General features: G+C 28.6%; 1 protein-coding gene and 1 long non-coding RNA gene across 8 annotated transcripts in view; one reads left to right on the top strand and one right to left on the bottom strand.

The window, feature by feature from the left end:
• Positions 1-19,529, top strand: part of LOC126264273 (uncharacterized) — a 240,268-nt gene that overhangs the window by 65,955 nt on the left and 154,784 nt on the right. For all 4 annotated transcript variants that reach the window (XR_007547032.1, XR_007547029.1, XR_007547030.1 and 1 more), the window contains exon 3: positions 870-923. This is a non-coding gene — a long non-coding RNA (uncharacterized LOC126264273). The remainder of the gene's footprint in view (positions 1-869; positions 924-19,529) is intronic.
• Positions 1-19,529, bottom strand: part of LOC109600247 (protein trachealess) — a 101,500-nt gene that overhangs the window by 57,133 nt on the left and 24,838 nt on the right. For all 4 annotated transcript variants that reach the window (XM_049961376.1, XM_049961378.1, XM_049961377.1 and 1 more), the window contains exon 3: positions 16,272-16,319. In XM_049961376.1, the coding sequence (XP_049817333.1) occupies positions 16,272-16,319 (48 nt within the window). The remainder of the gene's footprint in view (positions 1-16,271; positions 16,320-19,529) is intronic.

The following is a 19,529-nucleotide window of genomic DNA, read 5'->3' as shown; positions in this document are numbered from 1 at the left end:
GTTGAGTGGAAATAAACAATACATACTGAATTGTTGATCATAAAGATCTTTGATGAGACACAAATTGTAAAGAAAATATTGAAAGAACTCTAGCACCGTTGGACTAAAGTTATAACAAAAACGTGATCTATATATAATTATTAATATAAGGTTAAAATCATTAATAGAAGTAAAATGTTCGTCTAAATAAATCTCTAATTAGTATTTTTAGTTTTTAATTTAGTCATAATTACAGTTTTAGACACTTTGTCAATAGGATTTTAGTTGAACTCATTGAAACAGATTATTATTAATACTATTTTGATCTGGCAAGTTAAAATAAAAAGTGAGTTGAGTGGAAATAAACAATACATACTGAATTGTTGATCATAAAGATCTTTGATGAGACACAAATTGTAAAGAAAATATTGAAAGAACTCTAGCACCGTTGGACTAAAGTTATAACAAAAACGTGATCTATATATAATTATTAATATAAGGTTAAAATCATTAATAGAAGTAAAATGTTCGTCTAAATAAATCTATAATTAGTATTTTTAGTTTTTAATTTAGTCATAATTACAGTTTAGACACTTTGTCAATAGGATTTTAATTGGACTCATTGAAACAGATTATTATTAATACTATTTTGATCTGGCAAGTTCAAAGAAAAAAGGGAGTTGAGTGGAAATAAACAATACATACTGAATTTGATCAGACACAATGTGTAAAAAAACTATTTAAAGAACTCTAGCACCACTGGGCTAAAGTTATAACAAAATTGTGGTTTATATATGATTATTATTAATATTAAAGTTTAAAATTAAAATAATAATAAAAGTATAATATACGTCTAAATAGTACTAAGTACAGTTGAGAATCTTTTGCAGTTTTGTTTTAGATGATGACTGTTCAGACCTGGCAAGTTCAAGCAAAAAATATAGGTAAGTGAAAATCAACAGTGCATGCCAAATTGTGGGTCATAAAGATCTTTAATCAGACACAAATTGCAAAGAAAATATTGAACCAACTCTAGCACCATTGGGCTAAAGTTATAATAACAAAATCGTGACCCATACATAATTATTACTAACTTGAGGTTAAAATTATTAATAAAAGTAAAATTTATGTCAAAAGAAGGCTATAATTATTACTAATTTGCAAAAATTATATGGGAAAGGTTAAACACGTTGTTCCAAACACATAAGTTGATAATCTAGGAGGTATTAGAAAGGATTAAAAAAGTAAATCAATTTAATCCTTTCATTCAATTTGGTCTCAAAACCAAAGTTAATAATTTACTGTTGTTAATTCACTTTAACATGTATTTTTTGGGCCAAAATAGTAATAAAATAATTTTAATTTGGTAATAATTATGATTGGTAAACTTTTTGCAATAGTTAATTTATACGTTATTAGCGCCATTACAATAAAAAGTAAATTTAGTGGAGAAGTTCCAGTGGATGTAGCACGGAGGGTCCGATAGCTGTATTATATAAATGATATATAACGCATACGTGTCCAATCTGTTGCAAACATAAACACAATAAGCCGTGTTTAGTCTGAAATTTATTAATTTCCAGCCGTAAATTGAAAACGGTGGTAAATAAAGAAATTAGTTTGGCCACATTTTCCGAGGGTCGTGTGTGTGTGTATGAGTAAAATTTGACCAATATTAAAAATAAACCACAGTGTGGTCATATTTTATAAAGGGAACATGGGGGTGTAGTAATCCGGCACGTGTATAATGCTTTACTGTCATTTCTTGGCCACTAAGAGATTTTCGGAGTGCAAAATCTTGTTAAGTTTCCGCGTTAAATTCTAGCCGACTTATAATCCGTATAGAAGGGAAATTCAGGGGTCATGGTCGCTTAACGCCCAGACTGTCACCTATTTATTCCCTAAACTCCTTGCCATTAAGCTAATCTTAAATCTAAGACACCGCGAGTTGTATAATTATGTTAACAACAACTGTTTGAAGCATTAGAAGTTTGCCACTAAAGATATAAAATGAGTGTCTTGAGATGAAATCCACCACCTTTACAAGTTACGTTTCTTAAACTAGTTAATGTCGTTTACGACCCCTAATACAGCTCCAAATGGATTATCTCCCGAAAGTCAAATATTCCGCGACAATATTGAGCCAGTTGCAACAAAATTTAACATCCGAACATGCACATTCAGTAACCCTTAGTCAAAGAAATTTGGGGTCCTACCCTTAAATTTTTTCTTGCATACCTAATTCACTTAAGCAGTTCCCCAAATAAAATGTCACGGAACCGTACAAATTACCCCCGACAAAAACAAAACAACAAACTGACACGATTATTAAACCGATCCCGTACTTAAGTATTAAAAAAGGCCATTGTGCAACGGTTTTGGAAGTTATTTCAATTTTAATAAATAATAATGAAGAACATTGTGGAAGATTGCAACTAAGTAGTAATTTTCTTAATTCGTCTCTCTCTATAGATTGGATCGAACAGTTCATAGGGTCTGACCATCGAGTCTCCTCCAATTTGAAAGCAATTTAAATACACCGAGATGATGCATCTTTCCAACGCCACCCTCCCCCCCGGCCCGCATACGGACTGGCATTACGATCAATTACATTACACCCATTTACAAATTAATCAAATCTATTTACACTTTACATTTGTACAAAATATCTAAATATGTATAGGTTTTTATAATTAATTAATTAATTGGGTATTGAAATTAATTGAGATTTTGGATGAATTTTAATAATTAAATTGATTTTGAATATTAAATTCTCAATAACAAACAAATTAAAGATTTACTATATGTGCAATTTTTTTATTTTTATGTAAATTATGCTCTATTGAATTAATTAACTCTTCTTCATTTTTTTATTCATGATTTTCATAATTTTTGAACGTTAAATAAATGATGGTAATATCAAGGCCAAAACAAACTCTCTTATAATGGACCTCAGCAGTCAGTGAAAATTAGTCCATTATAAGTCTTTAAAGTTGATGGTAAAATGATATCATAAAAGTAAATAGTTTATTTACTCATTAAAAACCCTAATATACGTAGGTAATGTAAAATAAATAAATTTGCATAAAAAGTGTCAGAAAACACAAAAATGTATTCTGTAATTGTGCCTATTAAATGATATTTGATTTCTCTTTTTGCTAAAATAAAAGTAATTGTCCTGAATTTGGATATAATTGACTTTCAGTCACTTCTAGTCCATTATATTCTAAAGCCAATCCATCATATCCCACATTGATTACATTGTTTCATACAACATTTAAGGTGGGACCTTGAAAAATTGTCATGTCCATTACAAGCGAGTACTACTATGTTAAACATTATATTTAAAATCATCCTTAGTTAATTTAAATCAATTAAAACATATCTATTAAGGAAATGAGTCCATTAGATATGACTATGATTGTTCACATTGTTTTAAACAGTACCTAAGATGGGACCTCGAAAATTTGTTCCTAATAAGTCAGTCTTCATTACAAGTTGGTACTACTCTATCAAACATTACAACATATTAAAATTGTCTTTATGGAACTTCAATCAATTAAAACATACCTCTTAAGAAAATGTCCAAACTGGTTAAATTTAAATGTTTTCGAGAATATTTGATCTCTCTGTAGAAAAATAAGGAATTCATTTGTAGTCCATTATATCCAAAAGTCCATTATAAACGAGTCCATTTTATCTGGCATTGATTATTCACATTGTTTTAAAGAGTACTTAAAATGGAACTTTAAAAAAATATTCTTAATAAGCCAATCTTCATCACAAATGATTACTGCAATATTAAACATTATATTTAAAATTGTCCTTATATAATTTTAATCAATTAAACCACATTCATTAAGAAAATGAATCAGATCAATGGATTCACTAAATTCAAATTGGTTAAAAAATTGTAAATTTAAATGTTTTCGAGAATATTTGATCTCTCTGGAGAAAAATTTAATTGGGATTTAATGGAGTTTCATCCTTCTGTAGCCCATTATATTCAAAAGTCCATTATAGTCTAGTTTATTTTATCTGGCATTGATTATTCACATTGTTTTAAAGAGTACCTAAAATGGAACTTCGAAAAATTATTCTTAATAAACTAACAAGTGAGTAACTGCTTTATTAAACATTATATTTAAAATTGTCCTTATCTAATTTTAATCAATTAAACCATATTCATTAAGAAAATGATATAGATCATTGGATTCACTAAATTCAAATTGGTTAAATAATTGTAAATTTAAATATTTTCGAGAATATTTGATCTCTCTGCAGAAAAATAAGGAATATTCTCAGATTTAATTGGTATTTAATGGATTTCTGTTCATTTCTAGCCCATTACATCTGAGTATATTTTAGTTGAGTCCATTTTATCTGTCACTGATTATTCACATTGTTTTAAAAAGTACTTAAAATGGAACTTCAAAAAATTATTTTTAATAAGCCAATCTTCATCACAAGATAGTACTGCTCTATTAATCATAATATTTAAAATTGTCCTTATCTAATTTCGAGAATAATTGATCTCTGTGTTGAAAAAGGAAGGAATATTTTCGGATTTAATTGCAATTTAATTGTCTTCCATTCATTTGTAGCCCATTATATCCAAAAATTGATTATTGAGATTGATTATTCACATTATTTTAAACAGTACTTAAAATGAAACTTCGAAAAATTATACTTAATAAGCTTCATCACAAGTGAGTACTACTCTATTAAACATTACATTTAAAATTGTCTTTACCTAATTTCAATGAATTAAAACATATCTATTTAAAAATTAATCAACCTATTAATTTTTTAAATTACAAACTGGTACAAAAAGAATAAAGTTAAATGTTTTTGATAATATTTAATCTCTCTGCAGAAAATATGGAACATCCTCGGATTAAACTGGGATTTAATGGACTTTCATTCATTTGTAGCCCGTATCCGAAAGTCCATTATAAGCGAGTCCATCATATCCGACATTGATTACATAGTTTTAAAAGCCACTTAAGATGGAACCTTGAAAAATTGTCCATAATAAGTTTGTGTCCATTACAAGTGCATTATTAAACGTCACATTTAAAACCATCCTTATCTAATTTCAATCAATTAAAACACATCTATTAAAGAAATGAATCAGCCCATTAGATTCACAAAGTCCCAACTGGTCCAAAAACGTATAAATTTTGCGTGTTTTCGAGAATTATTGACCAATTAAAGCAGTTATCGTTGAATCCCATCAAAGTATGAATTGTGGGAACCGGAATAAAATTTTAATAACAGTCGCATAATCCCAGTCGAAAATAAAACTAAGGTAAGTACGAGAGAAGAAAAAAAAAATAAACACGATTCGTTGTTTCGAGTGGCGTGGAAGATTTTATGTGTTGGAAGCAAAAATATATAACATTCCCGCGGTGATGTGGGCAGATAACTTTGATTAGTTTACTCAGTTGTTGGACGGAGATGTGATCAGGTGGGTTTTACTATGCTGTAATAAGGAAGAAGTTTGTTAACTGTCTTGACTGACTTACTTGCCTGTGACAGGAGCAGTTTGACCTCATAATAAAACACGACGATGCACATGAGCATGACAACTTTATTTCTTACACATACACCAGCTCCGGCCTCTGACTCGATACATTTTGCTGTGTGTATGTAATTTGACCTTGTGTGATTATGTTAATAAATTTACTTTAAGTCATATTTTAAGTAAAATCGCCTTGCTAATAAATCAAGGTGTGTGCTTTCAGGTACTTAAGACAAGAGACGACGAAATGATGCACCATTTGACATATCAACGTCGGCGAATCATGAAACGAAACCATCGTTGGCCAAAAAAAATATAAAAAACGTAACAAAACGGCCATAAAATTGTTAATACAACCCGTCACAATTAATATTTATGAAAAGTAAAACTTCATGCAATTTATATGATAATCCGGCCGGCGTTACGACAAATAAAATAATAACACCAGCTCAGAAATTGTTCTAAGTAAACATAAAAAAACAATTCGGACATAAAAAATATTCGATATACAATTCGCGTGGATAAAAGGCGAACAATTTGAAATTGAAACGACGCCGATACGGCAGAACTTACTGTTCGTAATTTACACATTGATAGCAATGGCAATGGTGTCCAGACCTTTTGCCTCTAAAAGGGATCAGTTCCTTGTTCCACCTATTTTATTTATCGCTCCTTATCTGCTACATTCGATACAACGATCGGGGAAATATTCATTCGTCCAGATAAACCAAAAAATATATATGTGTAATTCCTTTATATGGCCTTTAAGGTGTTAATTCATGATTTTGTTGTAAAGCATTGATCGATTCAAAAGGGGAAATGAGTTAATCATCCGTTTTATGGTGGCAGTAAAACGAGTGCAAGTCGACCAAGACAAGCGAATATAAAAGTATAAAAGTGTAGCCAAGGCAAAATTTAATAAATTATTCGGAATACCTGGGGAGAGATGTATTATTACTTTGATGTCTGCAGCAGTGCTCCTTGTATTTTACAGCGGTTTATCCGGAAAGTATGAGTTTTCCAAATAAAATAAACAAGATTATATGGCCGCCAGTTTAGTACACTTTGTATAGGTTAGAATTGCAATAAAAAGTGTAATAAGTAAGTTGATGAGAAATGCCGTTCCATGTTCACCCCTCAAGGCCGGACGGGGAGCGGTGTACTTTTTTTTTTTCTTTTCGAGACGCCAGTATTTTTAATTATCTTGGAGTGGAGTCGTAAATTTTATAAATGAAAGTGTTTTTTTCTAATGAATCTCGATTCGAGTAAATTAAAAGAGAAAAATTACGTGCGACTTGTTACAATTTTTACTGGGTGAGTTGATTTATGCGTTTTACACCGTGCTACACAATAATGGGAGTACTTAAGTAAAGAGTGAAATGTGCTGTACTGTCTGTACTGGAAAGTTTCTTAACAAATAAGTTTTAGATAAAAATTAAAAAGTAATCTGCATTAAAACCATCCGAAGTGCACCACAAGGCACAGTTTTAGGACCAATTTATTTATAAATTTTATAAATGATTATTAATTGTGTTAAAAACTCAAAAATTAGTTTATTTGCTGATTGTGCCATAATTTTTGTAGTATGTAATTAATAACATATGACAAAAAATAATTGGGATGTAAACAGTATACAGTATGTTCTACAGAAGATGTAGTATGGATAGTAATATTTCCAGTATGAAATGATCTTCGAGGAATGAGTTGTGTATAATGTAAAATCAACGTACGTCAAAAATTAGTTGATTAGGTGATTCTATAAGCAAAGATATGGTAAATTACCGCAAATAAAACAAATTTATTGGCCAATAATTGAAAAAATTTCATTAATAAAACAAATAACTAAAGTGTGAGAAGCACTGTACTGACTTGATTCAAAAGTTACTTTGCAAATAGATATTAGATAGTAAAATACGACGAAAGAAATCAAAGTAAATTAAAACGAACTACGGGGTCCCACAAGGCACAGTTCTAGAACCCATTTTATTCATAATTTTTATAAATGATATTGTTAATTGTGTTAAAAATTCAGAAATTAGTTTTTTGCTGATGGTACCATGATTTATATAGTACGTAAGGATGTGAGGGATATAGTAATAAAAAATAATTGAAATATGGACAATATACAGAGTGTTCCAGAAAATATGTAACAGACAGTAATACGGATAATAATAAATTTTAATTTTGAAATGATCTTCGAGAAATACATTCTGTCAAATGTAAAATCAACCTATATCAAAAATTTATTGATTTGGTGATAAACAAAGTGTTTTAAAAACAAATATATATTAAATTACTTTCAATAAAATAAATTTATTGGCCAATAATTGAAAAAAATTTGCTAAACTTAATGTAAAACAGATAACTAAAGAGTGAGAAGCACTGTGCTGACTTCAAAAGTTACTCAATAAATAGATATTAGATAGTGAAATACGACTAAATAAATCAAACTAAATTAAAACGAACTACGAGATCCCACAAGGTACACTTTTAGGACCCACTTTATTTATAATTTTTATAAATGATATTATTAATTGTGTTAAACTTTCAGAAATTAATTTATTTGCTGATGATACCATGATTTCTATAGTAGGTAAGGACGTGAGGGATGTGGTATCAAAGATTAGTTGAAATGTGGACAATATACAGTGTGTTACAGAAAATATGTAACAGATAGTAGTATGCAATAATAAATTTGAATTTTGAAATGATCTTCGAGAAATATATTCTGTCAAATGTAAAATCAACCTATATCAAAAATTAGTTGATTTGGTATAAAAAAAAGTGTTTTAAAATCAAAGATATATTAAATTATCTCCAATAGAACAAATTTGTTGGATAATAATTGAAAAATCTCCCTAATAAAACATAAAATAAAACAAATAACTAAATAGTGATAAGCACTGTACTGACTTGGTTCAAAAGTTACTTCATTCAGGACTCATTTTATTTATACTTTTTATAAATGATATTGTCAATTGTGTATTTGTATAATATGTGGTAAATATACCAGATATATAAATATACAGTATGTTCCAGAAAAGATGGACAATAATATTTCAAAATTTCGAATAATGAGTTCTATATATGTAATGTGTATTAGTATTTTGAAAATTATATACTATTTTTTAATATTTTGTTCAGCCAATAAATACGAACATTAAGTTCGAACTGGTTACTTCGTGAATTAAGACCAAAATATGAGGTTCCACCTTTTTTTGATTTTTCGACGAAGTGGTAAATTTTTTAATAGCATAGATTTATGTTCATGTACGGTTTACCACGTGTCTAGCACAATGATACATCCGAATAAATAATACATGGGAAGCGCACATACGGAACAAGCCATATGTAGTTCTGAATAATTGATAGGGTTAGTGATACATTACTTTATTTTCGTATAATACAGCATTTTTCGATACGGCAAAACGAAATTGTAACTTGATTTATCCCGCCATCAATTTCTCTTTATTCAGCCACCACTGATTGTGGTTATGGGTCTTAAAATATTCATTTTTATTGAATTTATTCAGTTTTCGGCGCAGAGGCACCTTCTTAAATCATGTAAATTGATCCAGGACACAACAACACGAGGTTTTGGTGTGTTGAGTTGAGTTTTTTACTCGGTTGAGTATACGAGTAGTAATTTAATTAATGTCAGTAAGTGTGCGAAAACATCATCGAACATAGCTGGGGCAAAGAATATTGTCGATGGGACGTGTGAAATTATGTAAATCGGGTAGATTTGCGATGTACATGGTGTTTGGAGTGATGGATGACGTAGGAGTGACGAATTTAGTAATTTAATAGATGTAGAGGAATGTAAATTTCAGAAATGATGCAATTTAAAAGCTGGCAGTTTAGTAAGTAAGTGACAAATGGTGTATGTTATGTGAAAGAAAATCAATCTATCTATATAAATGGACGTGTATCGGACTGCGGGGTCTGGATGCACGGAGCCAACGGTCCACTTGACGCGACGGAATTTCGAATGCATGGAAATGTCATCGATACGGATTCCGGTAATATTTTATGATTGACTTGGAACAATAACCGTGGAACGAGGAGGGGAACGGTAGAAAAGAATCGGTCCTACGCTGACCCCTTGTCCGCATGATTTGATCTTGGCCCTTACAATCTCCCTTAAACTGGATTTAAGCGGAAGGGTGATATGAAATTAGTTATATATATAATAACGGACAAGCGGGCAGCGGGCAGCGGGCAGCGGACCAACGCCGCACCGTAATCCAACCGTTGGTCACGGGTCTTAATGCGAGATTTACTTTTTAATGTTCAGCGCTGCTTTCCAATCAAATCGGGCTTACGCCACCGGAACACAATTTAGGGGTGCGTGCATTTCTGGCTTTGTGCCGACCGCACGGATTGTCCGCAAAATGTGCCTCTTTCCCGCAAAACTTATACTCTTTAATCCCGTGACGGTTAAGCCGTCATATCATCGACGGTCGATGCGGGAGGGAAAAAAATTGCTTGTGTCTTGAACGCAGTTTAGCCCCCCCCCCTTCGCTACCCCTAATTGTGATTCGCGAAACATGCCCACCATTTATTTTTCTGTTCCTTACCCTGGACCGTTAAATTTCACTCTTTAATTTCGGCCGTTCCGTTTTATTTCTTTCGTTTCGACTTGTTTAAATTCAACAAATTACGTGGCAGCTTTTCATTCAGAACTAATTTCCCCTAATATCGTTGCTTAATGTGGCAGAAATATGTCGGAATAAAATAAAAACAGAACTGTATCCGATGCCATACCGTAATGCCGACTGTTCGACTCGATTGTCTCGAATAATCTTTCATTATCTTCTTTGTACGATTCTTCCTTCTTATTATCTAAGAATGCTTTCACCGCACGCTTCGACAAACGTCAATTTACGGAATGTGCCTATTATTATGAATATTGCAGCTTAAGGTCGTAATGCCTAATTTCGTACGCTACGTTCCAGACTTCGGATATTCAGATTGGATGTCTTCCAATATGACATTCGTTCCTTTATTTTTCTTTTTGTTTTTGATCATTTTTCACCACTTATATCGAGAATTTGTTGTGCCACCAAACATGACTGTCTGTATACCATTAGTCTTTCCTATAAAAATTGTATGACCACTAAATTTATTATTAATTTGAAAAAATCAAACAAAACCTAAAAACTTTGTCAAGGCTGCATAAGGCAAAAAATAAAAATAATAGAAATATAGAAAAAAAGAAGAAAAGTAGAGGAGACAGTGAAATATTATAAAATGAAGATTAAACTACACAAAAAATCATATGTAAAACTTGGAAAATAATACTACATGTTGAATAAACAAAAATGATCTTCATGAGTGCAGAAAATTAATTAAAAACTTTAATATATTTTAATATAAATTAAGAACATATAATAATAAAATTAATATATCTGAAAACAATGTTTAGAAAGAAAATATATTATTAAAAGCTTTTAGTTAATACTTTTATATATTTTACATAAAATATTGTATTATTGTTTCATAATATACATGACATTATCTTATTCTATTCAAAAGTTATCAGGAGAGAGAACTTTTTATCACCTTACTGTTTAGAAGAATTTTTTATAAAAAGTATTTTATTTTTTCATAACACACATTACATTATTTTATTCCATTCAAAAGTTATCAGGACAGAGAACTTTTTATCACTTCACTGTAGAAGAGAAGTTTAGAAAGTCTAATAAAAATAGAAATAATTAAAAGCTTTGGTATATTTGAATATAAATTAAAAGTACATAAAAATAAAATTAATACATCTAAAAACAGGTGAGTTTAAAAACAATGTTTAGGAAGAAAATAGATTAATCAAGTTTACTAAAAGCTTTGAACATTTTTATATATTTTTTATAAAAAGTATTTTATTTTTTCATAATACACATTACATTATTTTATTCCATTCAAAAGTTATCAGGGGAGAGAACTTTTTACCACCTCACTGTATAAGAGAAGTTTAGAAAGGCCAATAAAAATAGTAATACTTAAAAGCTTTGCTATAGTTGAATATAAATTAAAAATACATAAAAATAAAATTAATATATCTGAAAATAGGTGAGTTTAAAAACAATGTTTAGAAAGAAAATAGATTAATCAAGTTTACTAAAAACTTTGAATATTTTTATATATTTTTTATAAAAAGTGTTTTATTTTTTCATAATACACATTACATTATTTTATTTCATTCAAAAGTTATCAGGGGAGAGAACTTTTTACCACCTCACTGTATAAGAGAAGTTTAGAAAGGCCAATAAAAATAGTAATACTTAAAAGCTTTGGTATAGTTGAATATAAATTAAAAATACATAAAAATAAAATTAATACATCTGAAAACAGGTGAGTTTAAAAACAATGTTTAGAAAGAAAATAGATTAATCAAGTTTACTAAAAACTTTGAATATTTTTATATATTTTTTATAAAAAGTGTTTTATTTTTTCATAATACACATTACATTATTTTATTCCATTCAAAAGTTATCAGGGGAGAGAACTTTTTACCACCTCACTGTATAAGAGAAGTTTAGAAAGGCCAATAAAAATAGTAATACTTAAAAGCTTTGGTATAGTTGAATATAAATTAAAAGTACATAAAAATAAAATAAATACATCTAAAAACAGGTGAGTTTAAAAACAATGTTTAGGAAGAAAATAGATTAATCAAGTTTACTAAAAGCTTTGAACATTTTTATATATTATTTATAAAAATTATTTTATTTTTTCATAATACACGTTACATTATTTTATTCCATTCAAAAGTTATCAGGAGAGAGAACTTTTTACCACCTCACTGTATAAGAGAAGTTTAGAAAGGCCAATAAAAATAGTAATACTTAAAAGCTTTGGTATAGTTGAATATAAATTAAAAATACATAAAAATAAAATTAATATATCTGAAAATAGGTGAGTTTAAAAACAATGTTTAGAAAGAAAATAGATTAATCAAGTTTACTAAAAACTTTGAATATTTTTATATATTTTTTATAAAAAGTGTTTTATTTTTTCATAATACACATTACATTATTTTATTTCATTCAAAAGTTATCAGGGGAGAGAACTTTTTACCACCTCACTGTATAAGAGAAGTTTAGAAAGGCCAATAAAAATAGTAATACTTAAAAGCTTTGGTATAGTTGAATATAAATTAAAAATACATAAAAATAAAATTAATACATCTGAAAACAGGTGAGTTTAAAAACAATGTTTAGAAAGAAAATAGATTAATCAAGTTTACTAAAAACTTTGAATATTTTTATATATTTTTTATAAAAAGTGTTTTATTTTTTCATAATACACATTACATTATTTTATTCCATTCAAAAGTTATCAGGGGAGAGAACTTTTTACCACCTCACTGTATAAGAGAAGTTTAGAAAGGCCAATAAAAATAGTAATACTTAAAAGCTTTGGTATAGTTGAATATAAATTAAAAGTACATAAAAATAAAATAAATACATCTAAAAACAGGTGAGTTTAAAAACAATGTTTAGGAAGAAAATAGATTAATCAAGTTTACTAAAAGCTTTGAACATTTTTATATATTATTTATAAAAATTATTTTATTTTTTCATAATACACGTTACATTATTTTATTCCATTCAAAAGTTATCAGGAGAGAGAACTTTTTACCACCTCACTGTATAAGAGAAGTTTAGAAAGGCCAATAAAAATAGTAATACTTAAAAGCTTTGGTATAGTTGAATATAAATTAAAAATACATAAAAATAAAATTAATATATCTGAAAATAGGTGAGTTTAAAAACAATGTTTAGAAAGAAAATAGATTAATCAAGTTTACTAAAAACTTTGAATATTTTTATATATTTTTTATAAAAAGTGTTTTATTTTTTCATAATACACATTACATTATTTTATTTCATTCAAAAGTTATCAGGGGAGAGAACTTTTTACCACCTCACTGTATAAGAGAAGTTTAGAAAGGCCAATAAAAATAGTAATACTTAAAAGCTTTGGTATAGTTGAATATAAATTAAAAATACATAAAAATAAAATTAATACATCTGAAAACAGGTGAGTTTAAAAACAATGTTTAGAAAGAAAATAGATTAATCAAGTTTACTAAAAACTTTGAATATTTTTATATATTTTTTATAAAAAGTGTTTTATTTTTTCATAATACACATTACATTATTTTATTTCATTCAAAAGTTATCAGGGGAGAGAACTTTTTACCACCTCACTGTATAAGAGAAGTTTAGAAAGGCCAATAAAAATAGTAATACTTAAAAGCTTTGGTATAGTTGAATATAAATTAAAAGTACATAAAAATAAAATAAATACATCTAAAAACAGGTGAGTTTAAAAACAATGTTTAGGAAGAAAATAGATTAATCAAGTTTACTAAAAGCTTTGAACATTTTTATATATTATTTATAAAAATTATTTTATTTTTTCATAATACACGTTACATTATTTTATTCCATTCAAAAGTTATCAGGAGAGAGAACTTTTTACCACCTCACTGTATAAGAGAAGTTTAGAAAGGCCAATAAAAATAGTAATACTTAAAAGCTTTGGTATAGTTGAATATAAATTAAAAATACATAAAAATAAAATTAATATATCTGAAAATAGGTGAGTTTAAAAACAATGTTTAGAAAGAAAATAGATTAATCAAGTTTACTAAAAACTTTGAATATTTTTATATATTTTTTATAAAAAGTGTTTTATTTTTTCATAATACACATTACATTATTTTATTTCATTCAAAAGTTATCAGGGGAGAGAACTTTTTACCACCTCACTGTATAAGAGAAGTTTAGAAAGGCCAATAAAAATAGTAATACTTAAAAGCTTTGGTATAGTTGAATATAAATTAAAAATACATAAAAATAAAATTAATACATCTGAAAACAGGTGAGTTTAAAAACAATGTTTAGAAAGAAAATAGATTAATCAAGTTTACTAAAAACTTTGAATATTTTTATATATTTTTTATAAAAAGTGTTTTATTTTTTCATAATACACATTACATTATTTTATTTCATTCAAAAGTTATCAGGGGAGAGAACTTTTTACCACCTCACTGTATAAGAGAAGTTTAGAAAGGCTAATAAAAATAGTAATAATTAAAAACTTTGGTATATTTGAATATAAAGTAAAAGTACATAAAAATAAAATTAATACATCTGAAAACAGGTGAGTTTAAAAACAATGTTTAAAAAGAAAATAGATTAATCAAGATTACTAAAAGCTTTGAACATTTTTATATATTTTTATAAAAAGTATTTTATTTTTTCATAATACACATTACATTATTTTATTTCATTCAAAAGTTATCAGGGGAGAGAACTTTTTACCACCTTACTGTATAAGAGAAGTTCAGAAAGTCTAATAAAAATAGAAATAAGAAAATTAATTCGTTTGAAAACAGGTGAGTCCAAAAAACTATGTACAAAAAGAAAAGAGTTTCATAAAGTTTAATAAAAACTTTCGATACTTTTAAGTTTTTTTCTTATTTTTTTTTTTTTTCATAATACTGTAAATAAAATAAAGTTTCGAAGTGCACAGAAAGTGTAAAGCGTGTGCAGGTTGTCGTCCGTTAATAAATCAATAGCAGAGCTTTATTGAAACTATTGACATATTATGTCGCATTAAGACAAATGTTCTGTCAAGTGAGTGTTGTTATTGGTTCGGCAATACAAACGACTGTAGGCGAGAGTTTCGGGATTAGGTGTTTGATGAGATGCAGAGTTTTCCATCCCCATCGGGATCCACTTTTAATGACTAGCTTGTCTTGGCGCTCGGCTAATAATTAAGACAAACACTCATGGGATATAACCTCAGATCCTTGCCGTTAGCTCCTTGCCCGACCATCAATTCATTCATGAGATCCACTACACTTTTTATGCCCCTGATAATTAACTTTATTTGCCGCGAAATTATTGCACTGAAATGCAGATTTTTGCGCAACTTCTTAAATTGCTCCAATTAACTTGTCCAATGCTATGAAGGGAAAACTTTTGATTATTTGTGACAACAAAACGAAAAAGTGTTTTGTGGCAACGTAAGAACGGAACTGCTTCTTTACGGGAACACATTCAGGACTTAGCTCAGCTGGTTTTATCTAATTTTGAAATCAGCCTCCGGGCTGAATCGGTTTTTGTTTACTTATTGATGCATTCCCCTCAAATTTATAATATCATTATGTTTATATTGAGGGTGTTGATCTGATAAACCACTTTAAGATTATACATTTTAAATATGAAGGCCTGTCGCAAAATTTCCTGCTGTTGTTTAAGGTTTGAGTTTAAGGAGACAAATGAAATTTTGGTGTTTTGAATTTGATTGTTTTCTTTCATTGATGGGACCCATAAATACGTCGATCGGGCGGGCTGTTTATGTGCAAGTTTTAATTTTTACATAAACCTAATTTATGAGCAGATTCAACCTGTCATTAATTAGATTTAGGCGAAAAATAATTAAATTGTTATTCAAATAAGGATGCACAAATTTTTGTATTGTGATAAGTACTTTTAAAGTAAAAAATTCCGTATCTTTAAAGCAGTAATAAAAGATGAAAGTAGACTTTATACAAAAGTATTCAACAGAAAGTTTTTTTTGCACTTTCTAGCCATTTATTTTCAACCACACACAGTGAGAATTACCCATCCACCAGCTCCCTACAGAAAACCACCCCGAAATTGAAACATTAATGACAGGTCAAACAGCCAAAAAAAAAGTGAAAAAAAATAAAAATCTATCCACGACAAGAAAAACTCTTCGTACTCACCGTGCATTGACGGACGATGGGCTGGCAACATCATCAACAGATGGTTTCCTGGAAAAGAAACGATACTCTGGATAAGTAAAGTCCAGTCCGTAGAGCATCATAACCGACACGTGAGCAAACGGGCACGTGCTTGATCGACTATCGAGACGTTCTTATACGGTTTCGACTGTGCGGGGGTGCGAATGCAACTAAACTTGCACTTGTTGGAGTCGTGGACGGTTTTAACACAGAAATGACTTGGGCCCCCCATTACCGATCCCCCTCATTTCTATACCACCCCTCGTTAAAGACAGTGCACGAGTACAGTATGGAACGTATGTCACCCCCTCTTACATTACTCGTATTGTATTTTACATTGACGTTGTTGGGTAGGTTAAGGACTGTTATGTGGAGTTTCTTGCTTACAGACACTCTGGTTAATTAGTTTCTAACAGTCGTGGGTTTTGGTGGGTTTTGTGGTAGTTTTTCAAGTCGTAAAAAGTCATCAGTCTACCCTCAGTGTTCTCGTAAAATTTTGCCTGGACTATGTGGTTATTCGTTTTGGTCACAGAAGTTTGCAATTCTAGTTTAATCATTGGTCAGTGGTTACTTATGGTATATTAAGTAATTAATATAATTTTCGATGTAGCAGTGTTAGAATTACATCATGTGATTAACAAAAAATTGATCATTTTATAGGAATTGAAGAAGATACAGTTATTTATTTAAAATGAATAATCTGGTAGAGTCCTTTTTTGATAAGAAAGTAGCTGTGTTAGAAGAACATCAATGTGACTGGCAAAAAATACTTTAAACTTCAAATTTTACGTAAATATTTTATTTAACGTTAGTAAAACAAAACGTGTTTATAAATTTTGGTTATAAAAGTTTTCAGTTTCATTATAATCATTGGTCATTGATAATTTCATGGCAATTAAAGAAGATACAGTTATTTTTTAAAATGAATAATCTAGTACAGTCCTTTTTTGACAAGAAAGTAGCTGTGTTAGAAGAACATCAATGTGACTGGCAAAAAATACTTTGAACTTCAAATTTTACGTAAATATTTCTTTTAACGTTAGTAAAACAAAACATGTTTATAAATTATGGTTATAAAAGTTTACAGTTCCATTATAATCATTGGTCATTGATAATTTCATGGGAATTGAAGAAGATACAGTTATTTCTTTAAAATGAATAATCTGGTAGAGTCCTTTTTTGACAAGAAAGTAGTGTGTTAAAAGAACTTCAATGTGACTGGCAAAAAATACTTTAAACTTCAAATTTTACGTAAATATTTCTTTTAAAGTTAGTAAAACAAAACATGTTTATAAATTTTGGTTATAAAAGTTTACAGTTTCATTATAATCATTGGTCATTGATAATTTCACGGCAATTGAAGAAGATACAGTTATTTTTTAAAATGAATAATCTGGTAGAGTCCTTTTTTGACAAGAAAGTAGCTGTGTTAGAAGAACATCAATGTGACTGGCAAAAAATACTTTGAACTTCAAATTTTACGTAAATATTTCTTTTAACGTTAGTAAAACAAAACATGTTTATAAATTTTGGTTATAAAAGTTTTCAGTTTCATTATAATCATTGGTCATTGATAATTTCATGGCAATTGAAGAAGATAGAGTTATTTTTTAAAATGAATAATCTGATAGAGTCCTTTTTTGACAAGAAAGTAGCTGTGTTAGAAGAACATCAATGTGACTGGCAAAAAATACTTTGAACTTCAAATTTTAAGTAAATATTTCTTTTAACGTTAGTAAAACAAAACATGTTTATAAATTATGGTTATAAAAGTTTACAGTTCCATTATAATCATTGGTCATTGATAATTTCATGGGAATTGAAGAAGATACAGTTATTTCTTTAAAATGAATAATCTGGTAGAGTCCTTTTTTGACAAGAAAGTAGTGTGTTAAAAGAACTTCAATGTGACTGGCAAAAAATACTTTAAACTTCAAATTTTACGTAAATATTTCTTTTAAAGTTAGTAAAACAAAACATGTTTATAAATTTTGGTTATAAAAGTTTACAGTTTCATTATAATCATTGGTCATTGATAATTTCACGGCAATTGAAGAAGATACAGTTATTTTTTAAAATGAATAATCTGGTAGAGTCCTTTTTTGACAAGAAAGTAGCTGTGTTAGAAGAACATCAATGTGACTGGCAAAAAATACTTTAAACTTCAAATTTTACGTAAATATTTCTTTTAACGTTAGTAAAACCAAACATGTTGATCAATGTTGGTTATAAAAGTTTACAGTTCCATTATAATCATTGGCCATTGATAATTTCATGGGAATTGAAGAAGATACAGTTATTTATTTAAAATGAATAATCTGATAGAGTTCTTTTTTGACAAGAAAGTGGCTGTGTTAAAAGAACATCAATGTGACTGGCAAAAAATACTTTAAACTTCAAATTTTACGTAAATATTTTATTTAACGTTAGTAAAACAAAACGAGTTTATAAATTTTGGTTATAAAAGTTTTCAGTTTCATTATAATCATTGGTCATTGATAATTTCATGGCAATCGAAGAAGATACAGTTATTTTTTAAAATGAATAATCTGATAGAGTCCTTTTTTGACAAGAAAGTGGTTGTGTTAGAAGAACATCAATGTGACTGGCAAAAAATACTTTGAACTTCAAATTTTACGTAAATATTTCTTTTAACGTTAGTAAAACAAAACGTGTTGATCAATGTTGGTTATAAAAGTTTACAGTTCCATTATAATCATTGGTCATTGATAATTTCATGGGAATTGAAGAAGATACAGTTATTTCTTTAAAATGAATAATCTGGTAGAGTCCTTTTTTGATAAGAAAGTAGCTGTGTTAGAAGAACATCAATGTGACTGGCAAAAAATTCTTTAAACTTCAAATTTTACGTAAATATTTCTTTTAACGTTAGTAAAACAAAACATGTTGATCAATGTTGGTTATAAAAGTTTACAGTTCCATTATAATCATTGGTCATTGCTAATTTCATGGGGATTGAAGAAGATACAGTTATTTCTTTAAAATGAATAATCTGGTAGAGTTCTTTTTTGACAAGAAAGTAGCTGTGTTAGAAGAACATCAATGTGACTCGCGAAAGATACTTTAAACTTCAAATTTTACGTAAATATTTCTTTTAACGTTAGTAAAACAAAACATGTTGATCAATGTTGGTTATAAAAGTTTACAGTTCCATTATAATCATTGGTCATTGATAGTTTCATGGAAATTGAAGAAGATACAATTATTTCTTTAAAATGA

The sequence above is a fragment of the Aethina tumida genome, chromosome 1, assembly GCF_024364675.1.
Source record: "Aethina tumida isolate Nest 87 chromosome 1, icAetTumi1.1, whole genome shotgun sequence".
NCBI lineage: Eukaryota > Metazoa > Arthropoda > Insecta > Coleoptera > Nitidulidae > Aethina > Aethina tumida.
Note: the sequence above shows the minus strand (reverse complement) of the source record. Positions and strands in the feature narration are given on the sequence as shown.